The 18,236-nt window shown below is 42.9% G+C and overlaps 1 protein-coding gene and 1 long non-coding RNA gene across 6 annotated transcripts in view; one reads left to right on the top strand and one right to left on the bottom strand.

Moving 5' to 3' along the window:
* The first annotated feature begins 6,883 nt into the window (after positions 1-6,883).
* HLCS (holocarboxylase synthetase) overlaps positions 6,884-18,236 on the top strand; it is a 213,925-nt gene continuing 202,572 nt past the window's right edge. Inside the window, exon 1 of one of the 5 annotated variants that reach the window (XM_033127412.1) lies at positions 6,884-6,934. Coding sequence is in view for 2 of the 5 variants with exons in the window: in XM_033127384.1 (XP_032983275.1) it covers positions 18,018-18,212 (195 nt within the window). In the remaining 3 variants the exon portion in view is untranslated. Of the gene's footprint in view, positions 6,935-7,077; positions 7,409-17,850; positions 18,213-18,236 lie in introns of those variants that run through there. The other 4 variants (XM_033127403.1, XM_033127384.1, XM_033127374.1 and 1 more) reach the window with 4 other exon arrangements.
* On the bottom strand, positions 10,555-18,175 carry LOC117034485 (uncharacterized). The gene is made up of 3 exons (XR_004425095.1): positions 18,045-18,175; positions 17,027-17,215; positions 10,555-13,221 (listed from the first exon to the last, which is right to left on the bottom strand). It is a non-coding gene; the product is annotated as an uncharacterized LOC117034485 (long non-coding RNA).

Below are 18,236 nucleotides of genomic sequence, written 5' to 3'. Positions count from 1 at the left end.
TGGGTATGGGCAAAGGCTTTCTAATAATCAAAAATCCACATGCAAGAAAAAAAAAAGTGCTACGTTTGACAGCATTGAAAAACAACCCTGTAGCCAAGCAAACAAAAGCCTACCATAAATAAAAGACTGGCAACATATATGACAGATAAAGGGTTACTATCCCAAATATACATATATATGTATGTGTATTTATATATAAACAAAGATTAAGGGAACCAAAGACCAAAAATCCAATTTAAAAAAGGCAAAAGACATGGACAATCTGCAAAAAATGATATAAAACTGGCCCTTAAATGAAAAGATGTTATTTTTCTCTCATAATGAATTGCACCTTACTCTGAGCTATCACTTCTATACAGAAAGTCAAAAGCAATAGGACAGCCTGTGGGGAAAACAGGCACTGATACATTGCTGGGAATGCAAGATGGTACTTTGGCAATCTCTAACAAAACTTAGTATGTATTTACCCTTTGACCCAGCAATTCACAGCTAGGAAGTCACCCTCAAGAAACACACCAATATAAATATATATATATATATATATATATATGTACAAGGTCATTTATTGCAGCATTGTTTGCAATGACAAAATGTTAAACAACCTCAATGCCAACACATAGGCAGCGGGTTGAAAAATCCCTGTTACACGCACACAGTGGAGTACTATGCAGTTATAAAAAAGAGTGAGGAAGATCTTTATGAACTGATATGGAGTGATTCCTAGGATATATTAAGTAAAAAAGCTGAATAGAAAAGAGTACATATATTGCACTATTTTTGTATACAATAGGGGAAATAGTAAAATATCCGAGTATCTGCTTAATTTTGCAAAAATTAAAAACTGAGGATGAATAAACTAGAAACTAATAAATTGGTTACTTACAGTGGGTTGCTCAGAATGGGCTGAAAGTCTAAGAGGAAATGACTCTTATTCAAGACTGACCTTTTTCGGTAGTTTTGACTTAGAAACGTGAATGTTCTAATATTTAAACAATAAAATTAAGTCAACAAAGATGGGGGAGAAACCTAAAATTGAATACAAATGGAAGTCAGCAAATGAACTAAACTGTATAGTAAATTACCCACAGGAAGAAAAAGGAAACCTAAGTTACTTGTGAACACAGCTCTCTGACTGTACACCTTCGGTGTGTAGAACAAGCAAATAAAACTACAAAAAAATTTTGAACTTCATTTAGTTGGTAGTGATGTGGTATAGCAATTCTGAAAATAGTTTTTGTGTACAGTGGGACTAAGCAAATCAGTAAATAAATGTAATAATATTGTGGGGAGGCAGGATTCTCACTGTGCAAGGTGGTGACACAAATATGGAGGGCGGGGAGGCAAGAGCTCTGTGGCCTGGAATCTATTTTTTGCATATGTCTGCTGAAAGCCTCAGGAGTGGCACATCCCAATAGTCATAGCATTCCTCGTGTCCATATCTCGGTTTCTAAATATTCTCCAGAGCTCCCTGGAGAAATGGCTCATTCAGGGAGTGGCACAGAAAGTGACAGAATAGCCAGGAACAGCTTGTTGTGCCAGCTGAAAGCGAGATGGTACTCAAAGAATGATGGGGACAGATCAGGAGAACCCGGAGCCAGCTTGACAGGGCTTCCAGTGTCAAATGCGGAACAATCTGAACATCAAAATGAGTAACGACAGTAATGAATTATCACAGTGAATAAAAAAGAATCCATGACTCCAGAGTGATACAAGAAAACAAATAAACTTACAAATAAATAAATAGAGGTAAAAGGGACAGCTCTTCTTTACAGTAGAAAGTCAACCAATATATGCAAAAGGAACAATAGAGTTAGAAAAGTCACCATATGGCAACTATTACAGCAATAACTGATTCAGACAGGAGTCATGAATGGATGCTAAAATTGCTGGGTGAAAGTTTGTTGGGGAATAAGATATTACAGTCTCAAAGTATCACTCCTCCACTGATTATTAACTACAAAGGTAAAAAAGGAAAATTTATAGTGGAAAAATTGGTGGATACCACCTTAACCATGTGATCAAAGTCAGCATCACTGGGCAGCCAGTTGGCTCAGTTAGTTAGAATGCAGTGCTCATAACACCAAGGTTGCTGGTTCGATTCCCACATGGACCAGTGAGCTGCGCCCTCCACAACTAGATTGAAAACAACTACTTGACTTGGAGCTGATGGGTCCTGGAAAAACACACTGTTCCCCAATTAAAAAAAAAAAAAAGTCAGCATCACTAATACAGGATGAACTGACATCATGTGTCTAAAATGCATAACCTGAACTGGATCACGAGGAAACATCAGACAGACACAAATTGAGGGAAAAGCTACAAAATAATGGACCCGACTCTTAAAAAATGTCAAGGTCACGAAAGACCAAGATTAAGGAACTGTTCCATATTAGAGTAAAGAGACATGACAACTACATGAGATGTGTGACTTTGAACTAGGAAAAATATTTCTGTAAAGGATGATATTGGAACAACTGGCAAAATGTGAATATGGATTAAAGACTAGATATTACCTTTGGAGCAATGTTAAATTTTCTGAATTTGATCATTGCAATGTGGTTATGTAAGAGAATGTTTTTGTTCTTAGGAAATACACCCTGAAGTAGTACTTTGGGGTGAAAAGTCATGATTTCTGCAACTTACATAGTTCAGGTAAGAAAAAAGTCTGCTATCCTTAATGCCACTGAGTGGATATATCACAACTTGCCTATGTTCTCTGTTGTTAACATTTTTCAGTTAAAGGAATCACTCATAAACAATGTTGCTATTGATATCTTTACAAATACAATTTTTCGTCTCTCGTTACCATTTTCAGGATAAATGCCCAGAATTATGGATACCAAATCAAAGAGTGTAAGTGTTTTTATGGCCTTGAAGCAAGAGGCCAAGTATGGCTGATTTAAGCAGAAGGTTGTATGTAACATGGGAAGTGAGAGCATGGAGCCACAAATAGCAAGAGATTCTGAGAGCAGCTGCTCTATTTATTGTGCAAAGGACTGTCTCATGTTACTGGAACTCCCCACACCAAGCTTACAGCAGACTTTTTGGGTTAGTGACACCCCTGCCATTGTTCTAGACCCATGGGTCTAATCCAAGCCACCAAGACCCGAATTTAGGTATTGGACAATAAGGGATTTGTGATTAGCTGGCTCGTTGCCACTAGAGGATTTTCCTAAGAACCACAATGTGAAATTTTGTATTCCAGAACCTCATAATTTTCTGAGGCAGTTGTGAAAATCAGTATAAATCTAATATTGAAAAGAAAAAGTGTGTGGCCTAAAAGACATTGAGTTGAAAACAAATAAAAACTACGGGTGATGGGAGTGTAAACTGATATAACTACTTTGGAAAACGGTTTAGCATTCTCTTTTAACACTGAACATTAGCTCGGCCCAGGAATTCCTCTCCTAGGTTCATACCCAGAGAAACGCTGGCCTTGGGCCCTGGAGTCAAGAAGGGATGTTCAGTGCAGCATAGCTTCTTAGAGCCAGCCAACTGGAGATCACTCATTGTCCATCAGCAGAACAATGGCTAAACAAATTGTTCCAGCCATACAATAGAATATTATATAGCAGTGAAATGAATAAAGAGCAGCTGTGCTCAATTATACATGTGAATCTTAGACATACTGCCTGGAAAAAAATGCAAGGATCAGAAGTTTACTTATTGAACAGTATGATTTTTTATAAAGCTAAAAAGCAAAAATAATGTATTGTGCATTCATTTGTATTTAAGATTTATTTTTTAAAGCAAGGGAACAATAAATGTAAAATTGAGAATGGGGATCCAGGGGGATGGGATAGACAAGAAATATAGAGGTGTTGACAATATTCTAGTTCTTAAGTTGAGGGGTAGGTACACAGTGTTCATCTTATTACTAGACTTTGTAACTTACATTCAGGTTACAGAAATTCTATTAAATGTATTGAATAATATGTTAAATTAAAAAAACTACTGGTACCTACTGTTTTTGTAAGTTGCATTTAAAAACAGCAATGTTGGGTGGACGGGTGGCTCAGTTGGTTAGAGCGTGAGCTCTGGGCAACAGGGCTGCTGGTTCGATTCCCACATGGGCCAGTGAGTTGCGCCCTCCGCAACTAGAATGAAGTCAATGAGCGGCCACTGAGCTCCCGGGTGGCCAGATGGCTCAGTTGGTTGGAGCGTGTGCTCTCAACCACAAGGTTGCCGACTCTGGCAAGGGATGGTGGGCTGCACCCCCTGCAACTAACAATGGCGACTGGACCTGGAGCTGAGCTGTGCCCTCCACAACTAAGATGGAAAGGACAACTTGACTTGGATGGAGCTGATGAGTCCTGGGAAAAAAACACACCACTGTTCCCCAATAAAAAGTCCTGGAACTATACTGTTCCCCAATAAAGTCCTGTTCTCCTTCCCCAATAAAATCTTTAACAAAATAAATAAATAAATAAATAAATAAATAAATAAATAAATAAATAAATAAAAAACAGCAATGTAGATAAAATCAGAAAACCATAAAGTTTTAGAATCGGAAAAGGACTTCAAGATGATGGTTAATCTGAAATGTAACCATTTAAAAATTATAAGTACTAGCGAATATTTATCATTTGAGAAATTGGGGATGCCTTTCTAAACATAAAATTGATGGAAAAAGTCAAGGAAGAAATAATCGAGAGTTTTTATTTAATTAAAATTAAAACCTGGTGCACAAAAGTCATCTAAAATGAAGTTAAAAGGCAAATGATAAAGTAGGATAAAAATATGCCACACATATCACAGCCCTGGGACTAATATCCTAAATATATAAAGAACCCATAAAATCATTAAGAAAAATACTAACACCAAAAAAAAAAAAAATGGCAATGGATATGAATAGATAATTCATAGATGAAATGCAAATGATCAGTAAAACAATTGAAAAAAATGTTTTTCTAGTAATTCAAAAGAAAAGAAAAACTAATCTTTAAAGAGAGACATCATTGTTCATTAATCAAAATAGCAAATATTTTAAAAGACTTGTACTGTATTATAACACTTGATGTTGATAAGGGTGAGTGAGAATAAGCCCTCAGTCTTCTATTAGAAGATAAAATCATACAACATTTGAGGTAATAAATTTGGCCTTGTGTTTCAATAGTCTTCCAAGGGTACCTATCCTTTGACACAGTAAACTCACTTACAGGAGTATAAGAATACATCTTAATTACCAGAAAGGTAGCTAAAAGTTTTGTACAGGACTATTCTCCTCAGCATTATTAGAGCAAACATGGGGGAAAAAACAGCCCAACAGCAGAGGTATGGCTGAATGGATCATAGCACATTCAAACCTGGAATATTTTGTAGCCATTAAAAATCATGTTACTGAAAACATTGTTTATGATCACCCCTGAGGGTCTTCTCCCGGATTCACGGACACCTCAGCAGTGATGGGAGAGCTCAGCTTGCTGTTTAGAACACTGGAGATGAACCTTGGGCTCTGGGACCTGTGTAACTTTGGGCAAGTTATCTACATTTCTTGTGCCTCAGTTTTCTCATCTGCAAACCATGGAAATAATATTACCTCCTGCATAATGTTGTTGTAAGAATGAACCGAGTTACTATATGTGAGTTTAGAACAATACTTAGCCTAAAATAAATGCTTGATGAATTTTTGCAAAAGGGATAAATGTTAGTTAGCGTTTCTTAGATGAACATGCATTTAAATTTATTTTTTCAATACAAAAATTAAGACGGTTCATTAAAAACTAATGCACTAATTAGAGAGGATGCTTTACCTTTAAAAGGTGTAAAAGAGGTCATAAATAGGATGATAAAAATCATTTACGTTTCCTACTAGAGACCATATATTAAGGGAAATGAAAACCAAAATGGCAGAGAGACCAATATATTCCATTTCTCACTTGTCACTGTCCTGGAAGTGTTTTGGGGAAGGAGGAACAATATAGATATCACCCCCAAATTCTAATAATTAAAATTAATTTGGATGAGTTCCATTTTTAAAGGTAACTTGTCTCTGGGAGAGTCATTAACATCTTACAGGAATTTTACCTGCTCAGGTTTTTTTGGTGTTCAGCTTGGTGAACTCAGCTGACCTGGAGTTATTTCATAGACCATCCGTAAGCACTTCCCCCAGGTCACACACTATTCCTTTCCCCAAATGCTTACTTAGTCTTCCCATTTATTTCCCTGTCTTTGGGGGGAGAATTCTGACACCATGTGTCAGTCTGGGTCCCACCACAGAATCATGAATTCCCTGTTCCCCCAAACGGAAGCGGAAGCCTCAAGTTCTTGCTTGAAAGTGCAGTGCTGAAGGTGAACTTGAGGGCTTCAGAGCTCATAGGGCAGAATGAAGACTACCCATCCTGAGGGTAGCACTGGAAATCTGGTTGTGTCCTCGGTGAAGGAAGACCTCAGTTACTCCTGTAATGAAGGGAAGAGTAACACGGGGAAAAGAAATCCACTGACTAAACAATTTAAGCCAATACTCTGCACCTTCTTCACAAAACATCTTGTCAGGACTAGCCCAAGTTAGCTTCTCTTCTCTCATTGAGCAAAACCTTCAGCCACTTTCACTACCGTGTTTCCCGAAAAATAAGACCTAGCCGGATCATCAGCTCTAATGCGTCTTTTGGAGCAAAAATTAATATAAGACCCAGTCTTATAAGACTGGGTAATATAATATAATACCAGGTCTTTTATTAATCTTTGCTCCAAAAGACGCATTAGAGCTGATGGTCCCGGCTAGGTCTTATTTTCGGGGAAACACGGTATGTGCCAGGAATAGAGATCCAGCCTCTTCGCCTTAGGGGTGTGTGTGTGTGTGTGTGTGTGTGTGTGTGTGTGTGTGTGTGTGTGTGTGTGTGTGTGTGTGTGTGTGTGTGTGTGTGTGTGTGTGTGTACGCGCGCGCGCGCGCACCAAACTCAAGGGAAGACAGACGCGTGTACAAGCAATAAGGTGGGTGAATACTGTTGCATGGGGCTGTGGAAGGGGGTCTCACCTAGCCTGAGGCTCGGGCGAGACCTTCCGAGGAGGTGGCACTTTGACATTTTAGGCAAGTCCTTAAAGGACAAGTAGGAGGGTGTTGGGGCAGGCCAGGTAGTATCCTGCGCAACCAAGTGGAGGACGGCAGTGAGAAGGGAGCTGCGGGTCAGCCAGGCGTCCCCGCCAGTGTGGCTAGCGGCAGAACCAGCGGGAGCGCGGTCAGAATTTGGTGTTGTGAGCCCATCGAGGGGCCCCACCAAGGGGTATCCCGATCCGGCTTTTCTCAAGGTCTGTTTCCCAGGCTCCGGCTGCCACCTGCTCAGTCGTTGGCGACGACACCCCCGCCCCCTTCGGGTGAATTTTGGCGACGGCCGCTCACTGGGCCTGAGAGCAGCTTTGGGGCCAGGAGGCCGGGAGCGTGGCCGCAGGGTCCAGGGCGGCCCACAGGTACGTGCGGCACCGATTCGGGGAGCTCCGTCTCGCCAGGTAAAGGGCAGAGGCGCCGGAGCCACGGCTCCACCGGGGTACAGATAGGCGCATGCTGGTCGGTGGGTTTCCCAAGAAAAAGCCAGCTTCTCCGTCTCGGGTCGCCTGCCTTGGATCCTGCTGTTTATCCCCTAGGGGAGCTATTTATAGAAAGAAATAGTTTAATCCCCGCTAGCTTTTCTGGCTTTGCCTTTTTCTGATTCAATATGCCTGCGTGGGGGCTGGATGCAATCGTCTTTCCAGGGCTGGAATCTTGTCGAAAGCGGGCGGCGTAAAACACTTCCAATTCAGCTGCATCATCTGCTCTTGGCTTCTCCAGGAAAGGGCTCTTGTTCTGTTTCTAGAGCTTTACCATTTTATAAACGCGGATCATACGTAGCCCTGTGGTACTGAGTTGCCTCTTCTTAATTTCTCTTTCTATTCCACCAGATTTACTGTTAGTATAAACTGCCCGCAATGCTTGTGGGGCTAAAAAAAGTGAGGTTTGCAAAAACGCGTTTAAAAATCCCAGGTTGAACTGGGGCGTCAATAGGGGGCACTGCAGCTTCGCGGGACCCCTGCTGGAGACCCGATACGTGCCTCTCAGGAAACGCACATTCAGTGAAAACGAGGACGCGAGTCCGCGGTCTGGGAATATAAGGGGCTGTGGGTAACGACCTCGTTCGCCTACCAAACTTCTTCCCAGCCCCATGAAATGTCCAGTAGGAAAGGTTGATAATAGGTACGACTTTTTCTTTTCCTGAAGCAGTGATTGGCTTTTTCTAAGCACGGAAGTGTTAGTTCCTAGGAGAAGAGAAAAATTCAGCTGTCATGTGACTCTTCGGTCCCCTTTCACCGAGCTTTCAGCTACAAGAAGGCGTCTGCGCTGGGTGTTACCTAAGTGTTTGTGACGTCCTGCTGAGAGTACTTTGGGTAATCTTCCTGTGGGTAATCTTCCTGTGTGCTTTGGGTGACAGCACACTGCCAGGGCACTCTGAAGGCCCTTTTGGCTTTTGACCCTTCAGTCCTTTTACTTTCCCGGTTGTCCCCGATAGTCCTCTGGTAGTCCCCGTGGTCTTTCTTGCCCCAGATATGCTCTGTCCAGGATTCCACCTACCAACTCATCAGGCGGCAGTTCACAGCGGATGTTTCTACACACCGGGAGGGTTCTACTCTGAATTTTCTTACTGTGACACACTATTAAAAGCAGCCGCCCAGGACTTGACACTGGCTTCCGTTTAAATCTCATTCTGTTGGTAGACGACTTAACCTGGAGTATTTCAAGTGGTAGAGACCTTAGGCACAGTGACTGACCAGTTGAAAAAATATTTAGGCGAGACCTGCTTTTCTGTGAGAAAGGTATCCCCATCTACTGGAAAGGAGCCCCGTTTTGTGTGGACCTCAGAGCCTGAGGTTCCTGTGCTGGTAAAACCAGGTAATGCTCTCCACCCCCAAGAGTTCTTGGCAGGATGATATGAAAGTTCCTTGTCTTCCTATTCCCCCTCCAGGTGGGCTGTTCCTCCATCAGAACGGTCACTATAGTCATGCATGGCGTAACTATGTTTTGGTCCACAACAGAGTGTATACATGATGGTCTCATAAGACCGTAATGGAGCTGAAAAATTCCTATCACCTAGAGATACTGTAGCCACCATAACGTAATACGATGCATGACACGCGTCTGTGGTGCTGATGTACATAAACCTACTGCACTGACATTTATATAAAGTATAGCACGTACAACTCAGTACATGCTACTTGATGATAAATAACTATTACTGATTTGTGTATTTATTATACTATGCTATACCTTTCATTGTGAGTGTACTCTTTCTGCTTACAAAGTTAGCTGTAAACAGTATGCCATGTTAGGCCAGCAGCAGTCTTATACATCTCGTGTTTATTGCATTTCTTGATTGTATCATTTTCTCTAGTGCTTGGTTTTATCTCACGTTGTTTGTATGGTAACGTGCTGTACAGGCCTGGGAGCCATGGGCTGTACCACACAGCCTAGGTATGTAATAGGCTCTGCCATTCGGGCTTGTGTAAACGCGCTGTGATGTTCACGCAGATGAAATCACCTAACGATGCGTTTCTCAGAATATACCCATCCTTAGGTGGGGGACTCAGTGCTGTATGCTCATCCTCCACCTGTACCACGCTGATGCTGTTATTCCCACGGTAGGGCTGTGTAAACAGAGGCACCCTGTCCCTGTCCCTGAATGCATGTGTGTGTGTGGCCAGGGCCCGGGCAGTATTTGAACTCAGAACGCCTGACTCCAGATGGTGGCCTCTATTGCTTCCCTATGCAAAGCGCAGCTGGCACAGGCTCAGCCTTGGGCTGTTGGAGCAAGGTGCGCTGCTAATGCTTTTTTCTCATTTTGGTTGTAAGGGTTATAGTCACTTTCCACATTCATTCACTGGACCTCCATAATTTGCCCTTTAAAAATGAGACCGTTACTCAGGAAATGGGACAGAATTGTTAGGAAGACAACCATGTACTTGGAAGGGGGCTCACCTGTTTACAGTTTACCTTAAGGTAATTTAGACTTTTGAGTCTGAGTGCTGTGTGTGTGTGTGTGTGATCTTGTAGAAGCTTATGGTACTAATGGCCCCAACTGGAGGTCTTGTCTGATTAGCAGGAAACTGCTCACAGATGGTGACTCCCCTCTCCCAAGCAGGAAGGAGTCTGCCTGGGAGGTGAGGGACCATTCCTCTTTGCTGGAAGAAGATAAATTTGCTGACAGTAGAGAAATTTTTGTGAGCACTTATCTCTAGTGGCCAATGGGGTAAAGAGGTAACAGTGATACCTCACTTTACAAATGGAGGTAGGACCTAGTTTAGTTTCCAAAACTTTTATTAAGCACCTGCTATGTGCTGGCACAGCCCTAAATGCCAGGGACATGAAGGTGAATAAGACATTGCTGCAAGTCAAATCCTTGTAAAGTGAATCACGTAAATGTATTGGGATTCCAGACTTTTAGACCTCCAAGGGGAAGTTGGAGAGGATCTGGTTTGTGTCACTCCTTTTTTCAACAGTTGAAAAACTGTGACCCAGAGATACAAAATGAGGTGCTTAGCACCACACGGCCTGTTAGGGACAGGGGGGAAATGTCAATGAAATTCAGTTAAAGGTCATCTTCTAATTTTCGTAACTTCATTTTGAAATAATTTTAGACTTACAAAAGAGTTGCAAAAATAGTAGAGTTCCTTCACTTTGTGTTAACATCTTATACAACCATGTGTTTACATCTTACACAGTGTTAACATCTTACACAACTAAGGATTTAGCAAAAGAAAACATTAACATTAGCGCAATACAATACTATTAAGTAACCTACAGACTTCAGATTTAACCAGTTTTCCCACTAAGATCCTTTTTCTGTTCCAGAATCCAGTCCAGGATACTTACATTGCATTTTGACTCTGGAATTTTTATTTATTTATTTATTTAAGTGTCCTTTTCCAGGACCCATCAGCTCCAAGTGAAGTAGTGGTTTCAATCTAGGTGTGGAGGGCGCAGCTCACAGTGGCCCATGTGGGGATGGATCTGGCAACCTTGTTGTTAAGAGCCCCATGCTCTGACCCACTGAGCTAACCTGCTGCCCCTGACTCTGGAATTTTTACTTTGTATTTTCCTATACTTGAGGTTCCTTAGAACAGTAATGAATTAGTGACATTCAGCTGTTGTACAGTGGACCATATGCCTCTTTTGTCTTTTGCTTTGTGAGTTTTCAGAGCCAGGCGTGTGCCCTGGTGAACTCCATGAAATCCCACCCGCAGCTTTTTGGGAGTGGCCAAGTTCTGGACAATCCCGGCCTGTGTGATCTAGAAACAGAAGGCTGTCAAGCCAGCAGCGGCACACCCGAACCTTCTGCCACCATTCCCTCTTGGATCTTGAGTCTCAGTTCAGTTGATTATTGTTGTACAAGGGACATTCTTAGCTCTCAGGTGCCTGGTTTATCTAGCGAAGGGCTCTGGAGCCAGAAAGACATAAATTTAGGTCCCAGCTTCCCCACCGAATTGTGGGACCTCGAGCAAGTCATTCAACTGCTCTAAATTCAATTTCCCCCTGTGCAACATGGGGACAATAGCCACTGTGCAATTATAGAGAGGGTTACATGAAAGAATGTACATAGTGATTGGCACAGGGCTTAGTATGCAGAGATGGGGAATGAATAAATGGATGGATGGATGTCCCTAAGGGGAGACCAGATGAGGTGGGTGCAGTGGAAGGTCTTGAATGCCAAGCAAGATGCCCCGAGCTTCCTGGGGGGCAGGGGCAGGCACTGAAGGGTTTGAGAAGGGGAGTGATGGGACCAGAGCTGCACTTTAGAAAGTCCAATGTGGAGGATCAAGCAGAGCAGTGGGAAGCTAGGGTGCTACCGAGAATTACTGAGGAGGCTACCATGTCGGTTCCAATGACAGCAGAGGGGTGGTGATGGAAAGATGAGACTCTTGAGAGACTGTGTGGAGGTATCACCAACTGGAATAAACAGGATTCGGGTGGAGAGAAGTTGGGACTCCAACATGACTAAGTCCTAGGTCCAGGACTAAAGGAGAATGTGATGTCATTAACAGAGAAATCAGGGCAAAGTAATCTGTGGGAGAAAAATGCATTTAGTTTTATTCATGTTGCTCCTGAGACAGAATATCCAAATAGAGGTATGCAGAAAGGATGATTGCGGCACGAGTCTGGGAGAGGCTGGAGCTGGCAATGAGGATCTGAGCATTATACCAGAGGGGTGGCCACTGAAACCCAGCGGGAAAATGGAACCACCACGGAAGAGAACGTAGGTGAGGGCAGAAGCTGGGGGCAAAGGATCACTTATGCCCAATGGTTCAAGGAAGGGTAAGAGACAGAGAAGGGGTCACTGAGAACTAGGATGGATTAGTTTGCTCCGGCTGCCATAACAAGCTACCACCGACGGGGTGGCTTAAACAACAGGAATTTATTTCCTCACAGTCTGGAGGTCGAGATCCAAGTGCCGGTAGGGTTGGTTCCTTCTGAGGTCTCCCTCCTTGCCTCGCAGATGGCCGTTTTTGCCCTGTGTCTTCACATGGTCCTCCTTCTGTGTCCTAATCTGTTACAAGGAGTCCAGTCATACTGGATTAGGGCCTGCCCATGTGATCTCATTTTACCTTACTCGCCACTTTAAAGGATCCATCTCCAAATACAGTCACATTCTGAGGTGCTGGGGGTTAGGATTTCAACATGGGGATTTTTTTGAGGGGGACACAATTCAGCCCATAACATAGGAATAGAAAGAACTTTTGAAAGAACTCAAGGAAGAATTTCAGAAAGGACAGCAGCAGCAGCAGCTGGCCTGTTTTTCCTCAGATCCACTCACACCCCCTGCCTGTACCCTTCTCCCCAGTGATTCACAAGGAAGGAGGCTCTTTGAGGCTTCTCTACTGTTTGGCTTCAGCAAAGTTCAGTCAATGGGACGGGAGAAGGCCAGAGGCATGGAGAAACCGGGGGGATCCCCTTCCCCCTTCTCTCTGGCTCTGGCAGGGTCTCTAACAGCAGCTGTTGAACCTGTGGCTCCATCTCCCACAGGACAGGTCTGTCGGGTTCTGGCTTCCACCAGGTGACCCTGGCTCCTCAGCGGTCAGGTCACTCCACCTCCTTGGGGATGGGTAGCAGCTTCCTGTTATTTCTATTCTCTGGGTTGCCACTCTGTCCCATGTTTGCTGTGCCAGCACCTTCACTGTGCCTGTAGCCACGTCTCAATATTAAATCCCCAGTTTGAGTATTTAGAGTGGTTTGTTTCCCTGACTCGCAGGGGCAAATGCTGCAGAAAGATGGAAGGGATGAAAACTGAAAATGGTTCGAGTTTTGAGCAATGAGGGTAGACGCTACCATCCCAGTGATGCAGAAGGCAATCTCTGTCAATATGATGGGTCAATACCAATGCCCATTAAGGTTTTCATTTCTATATATTTCTTCTGTATTTTGATTAATAAAATAAAATTGCTCTTTTGTTTGGTTTGACAATATGACTGTTCCAAAACAATAATGTGACATGAATATGAGCATTAAAGCTTCTGGATAGAGAGCAAGATGTTCTTAATAGTTCCTCTGGTTCTTAGTATCCCAGTAAGGATGCGTAGTAACTCCCTCTCTCTCAGTCATCATGGCTCTTTAAATATTCATGTGATGGAGTTTGGTTCCATTATTTCACTTTGCTTTCAACTTGAAGGTATGTACTGGTATTCTAAAAACTGACAGGTTTAAGTTTTTAGGATGTGGTAGAATTTAGCAAGTAGCGCCCCCTCCCCCCCGACATACTGCCTTCCTGGAAGAGGTGGGAGGAGGGTCCATCTTGCAATTCCATTTTGAAATCACTCAGCTCAGTCTAGGTACAACGTTCCATGTAAGTTTCATTTCATCACTATCACATCCATCTACTGTCACTTAAAACATAGTTAAAAGGCTCATATATGTGTGCTCACTAGTCAAACTGGTTCTGTGTATTATTTACTTCCTGATAACATTAACACATTTTACACAGTTGGTAAATACATTTTAACTAGGCTCAATCTTATCTTGAAACTTAGGTCTTCTTTTAAAATACGTGCGATATTCTCTTACCAATTTAAAATGTTACATATTATTATACCAAGATTTATCGTGAATAAATTAAAATGATTCTCCCAGTTAGCATTCATCTGACCTACTACTAGTCAGTTTATTTTTACTGCAAGATCAGGGAGATAGCTGTTATCTTGGCATTTCATATAATTAAGAAATAATGACACATTACATATAGATTCTTAAAGTTTATGTAAAAGCGTCTTTCAATTCTTGGATCAAAATTCACACCTTGCTTTTACTATCATCTGTATTTTTAATTACAAACAACTCCGGTGGAGAACTCGGAGTCCTTTTGATAAATATAAAACATCTGAAAGCAACAATATCAGAAAATAACCAAGGGGTATCAAAATATAATGCAGTTAAAATAATAAAATTCTTAGTTTCATTATATGCTCATAAGAAATTATTTATGGAAATTTAAAAGGCATTTAATACAAAATTTTCTTATTTGGAATCAATGTTTTTAGAAATTGGGAATCCAACATTAATCTTTGACCAGGGTACTGGTGGTGGTTGGTTTGAGCCCTACTTCTATAGGGCCTGGACATTTACTAATCAGCAAGATTTAGATGACAATTTTTTTTTTCTCTCTGAGGGCCCGATCACTGCCCAAGCTTCTAATCTATTCTTTCGCCTACTGCTTGTTTCTATTGGTCTAAAATTGAATTTTTCTTTTTGAGTTTAAACCCATAACAAAAAAGATTACTGGTTTAAAATAATTTAACTCAGTTAACTGCATATGCAGATAATTGCACTGACTTCCTGGCTAATAAACACACATACTATTGACAATCAAATATTCAAAGGAAAGCTCTTCATATTTACCAACAAAAACCTCATGATTTCAATTAAAACTATCAATTATTTTGAGAGGACACCTTTTCAAACAGATGGTCATTCTCTGAATATCATTTTAAATTATCACTCTAAATACAGACCTGTGTTTAGTACTCCAACACTACTATGGAGGGAATAGATTATTTTGTCTATAAAGCAGCGACTATGTACTTTAACTGCTAAAATGAACTATTTACAGTACAGTTATTTAAATTTCAGCCTCTACTCAAGGCTTCCTAGTAGACTGGGATTCTTTATTTCAAACTGTGCTTCTCAGCTCCAGCCACTGGACTGATTAGCGTCTTGAATGCTTCTCAAGTTCAAACAGAGCTAAGGTCAATGTGAGAGGCTTCCTTAGGGAACGAGATGTCAACTATTTAATGGGGGGCAGGACAGCTTCCTCCAGGGGAGTAATATTCTTTTGGTTTACACTCTGCCATGTCCTCCAAACCATCGCTTTCAAAGCCTGCCTCGTAAGGGTGAGCGAGACCTGAGACTTTGAGTCTGGGAATGCTTTTTCTAGAGAAAGCCAGTCATTTTGATGGGCTACTGAGGTGGTCTTCAGTTGCTAGCTTGTGAGTGCACCATCCTTCCTACTGTGACAGCCTTATAAATACAGTCTTGTTTTTAAATTCCTAGTCTGTGATCTTATTCTCCACAAACTGGAAAAGTCTTGTTAAGAGTCTAGAGCAACCCAGATGCAGGGAGTGACAAAGGTAGACTTGAGCAGTGCTTTTCAAGCTTTAACGTGTTTGTGAATCACCTGGGAGTTATGTTATTAGGTTTAGGTTGGTGCAAAAGTAATTGCGGTTTTTGCAATTTTTTTTTTTAACCTTTTAAACTGCAATTACTTTTGCACCAATCTAATAAAAAGTGCAGATACTGACTCATTGGGTAGGGGTGAGGGGAGGCCTGGGATTCTGCATTTCTGGGAAGCTTCTAGGTGATGCCAATGCTGCTTGATACCAAGGACCACAGTTTGAGGAGCCAGGGACTATAGGGTGTGTGACTCAGGTATACACACAGTAAGATCCCCCGATGTCTTATTTTTGCCACCTTCCCCTTTTCCTTTGCCATCTGGGGACGATGAAGCTAAGCTCCATCATTTTAAACAGACTCTCTTGTGTGAGTCTTTAACTTCTCTGACTCCTCCTCTTTTATGTGCCTTTCCGTACTCCTTTCTGGGCGTGAATGGTATCAGTGCTCCTCAGTCTAAGGGTCAGGAAGGGACCTCACCCATTTCTCAGTTCATGTCGACCCACTGTGGTCCCCATTCTTTATAAGCCAGACCTGGTATACAGTTTTGATTCCTACATTTTCCCATGATGTCTTCTGAGACCATGACATCTGGAGGCATCTAAGGGCCAGAGGACTCATGGTGTCTGTGGGAAGGTGAGGTTGCAAAGCCCTTAAGGAACTTGGAAAAACTAGATGCTTGTGACCTTCAGGGAGAAGAGATGATCTCTCCATATCTATTAATAGCAGGAAAGGGGAGACTGGTCCTTAGAGCCATAATTCAATAAACTCGAAGAAGTCTATCTGAAGTGTTCGTCTAGTAAAACATTAGGGTTTATCACTTTGTTAAGCTTTTTCATTTTCTAATTCCTGACTTGCAGCCCTGTGTTATCAAGGAGGGATTGAGTCCCTCCTCTGAGGGGCTCACTCACTTCTTTCTCCATGACACAATTTTAGGTCTTATAACTGAGTAGGAACCCACTTCCCAACTGCCACTGCAGGATTATGGCTCCAGCCCCGCTCATCACTGTCTTTTTCTATTTCTGGTACACTGTGATGCTTATCTTGTTTTTTGTTATTTCTTTTTGGATTCTCTCTCTTTTTAAATCTATCGCTGCTATATGCAATGGGTAGAATTTCCTATGTCATATTACCAGAAGTCTGAGGTTCTGAAAGTGGGTATTTTTTTTTTAATTAAAGTTTATTGGGGTGACAATTGTTAGTCAAGTTACATAAATTTCAGGTGTACAATTCTGTAACACATCGTCTATATCTCACATTGTGTGTTCACCACCCAGAATCAGTTCTCCTTCCATCACCATATATTTGTGAAAGTGGGTATTCTATACTGCTATTTTAAAGCAGATGAATAAAGGGTCAGGGTGCTTTAAAAATCTGCCCCTGGATTAAGTAAGACAAGGGTGTACCTGATTGCTTTTACTGCATTGTGCTGTCCACTTCCGGAATAGGGCCAGAATAGGGAAAATCTCTGCTCTGCTTCAGAGTTGTTGAGGAAATTGTTCTTCACTTGCCATTGACTTGGCTCCACCTCTTGGTGACGCTATGAGTGAGTGATGTTCACAGTGTCCAGTCCTCAACATTTCTTTACATGCTGCCTTAAAAACAAAAAACGAGGCTCCATGGACGGAATCGCTGTCAGTGTCAGGAATAAGTAGGCTTCTCTTAGGGGACAAGTACACTAACTGATGTTTCCATTTTCCTACTGTTTTTAGGATGCTCACCTTCAAATCGGTAACTCACACATACAAGAACACCAAGCAGCCTTTTACTGCTGGTCTGTCTTCAACTGGTTTCCTGCTTTTACTTTAAAATATAGAGTCCAGACAAAATATACTGTTGCACTGTATGAATTAATGTAAACTACTTAAAATCTTTTTTGCAAGAAGGCCTCACTTTATTTTCCCAACTGGACTAGTTAGAGGCTGTTAGCACACTTTGATTCTAATAAACATACACAGCCTCTTCCTCAATCTGCCTCCTACCCGTCATGGAAGGGAGGCCAGACTCTGGCTTAAACAAGCCAGGCAGCCCCTGGGCCTACCAACCCGGTCCTCAATCTATCTATCATCTCCCCACAGCCTCCCTCTCCCTGCATCACATACTGGCCCCAAGCAGCCTCTTCCCGGCCCCTCCCACTCCGCCCCTCCAGCCCGGCATCCCTTCTCCCCATTGTCTCCCTGACCCCCTACTCCCCACTCCAGGCTCAGCCGGCCTTCTCCCTCCACCACACACCCCCTTCCCCCGCGGCCCTCCCCAGCTCCGCGCGGACTCTCCCCGCGGCTCGGCCTCTTCCGGCCCGCGATACGGCGGGAGGCGGAGCCCGGCGGGAGGGGTTGGGTCGGGGCTGTTGGTGCAAGTGTCCCGGGCCCGCGTCCCGCTGCGGCCGGCCGGCCGGCCATGCTCATCACGCTGTGTTACCTGTACCTGTGGGTGCGCTGGGGTCGCCGGCCGGCCGCGCTCGTGCGCACCACGGTGCAGCGGCTGCGCGCCTCGCGTTGCTCTTTCACCTTCTGCGGCGCAGCCGCGCGGCCCCAGGACGCCCGCGTGTGCCTGAGCCACCGCGGCCGAGTCTTCTGCGTCGGCGAGAGCCAGGTGGGCGGGCGCGGGTCGGGGGCG

Source organism: Rhinolophus ferrumequinum, chromosome 2 (genome assembly GCF_004115265.2).
Source record: "Rhinolophus ferrumequinum isolate MPI-CBG mRhiFer1 chromosome 2, mRhiFer1_v1.p, whole genome shotgun sequence".
Classification (NCBI taxonomy): Eukaryota; Metazoa; Chordata; class Mammalia; order Chiroptera; family Rhinolophidae; genus Rhinolophus; species Rhinolophus ferrumequinum.
Note: the sequence above shows the minus strand (reverse complement) of the source record. Positions and strands in the feature narration are given on the sequence as shown.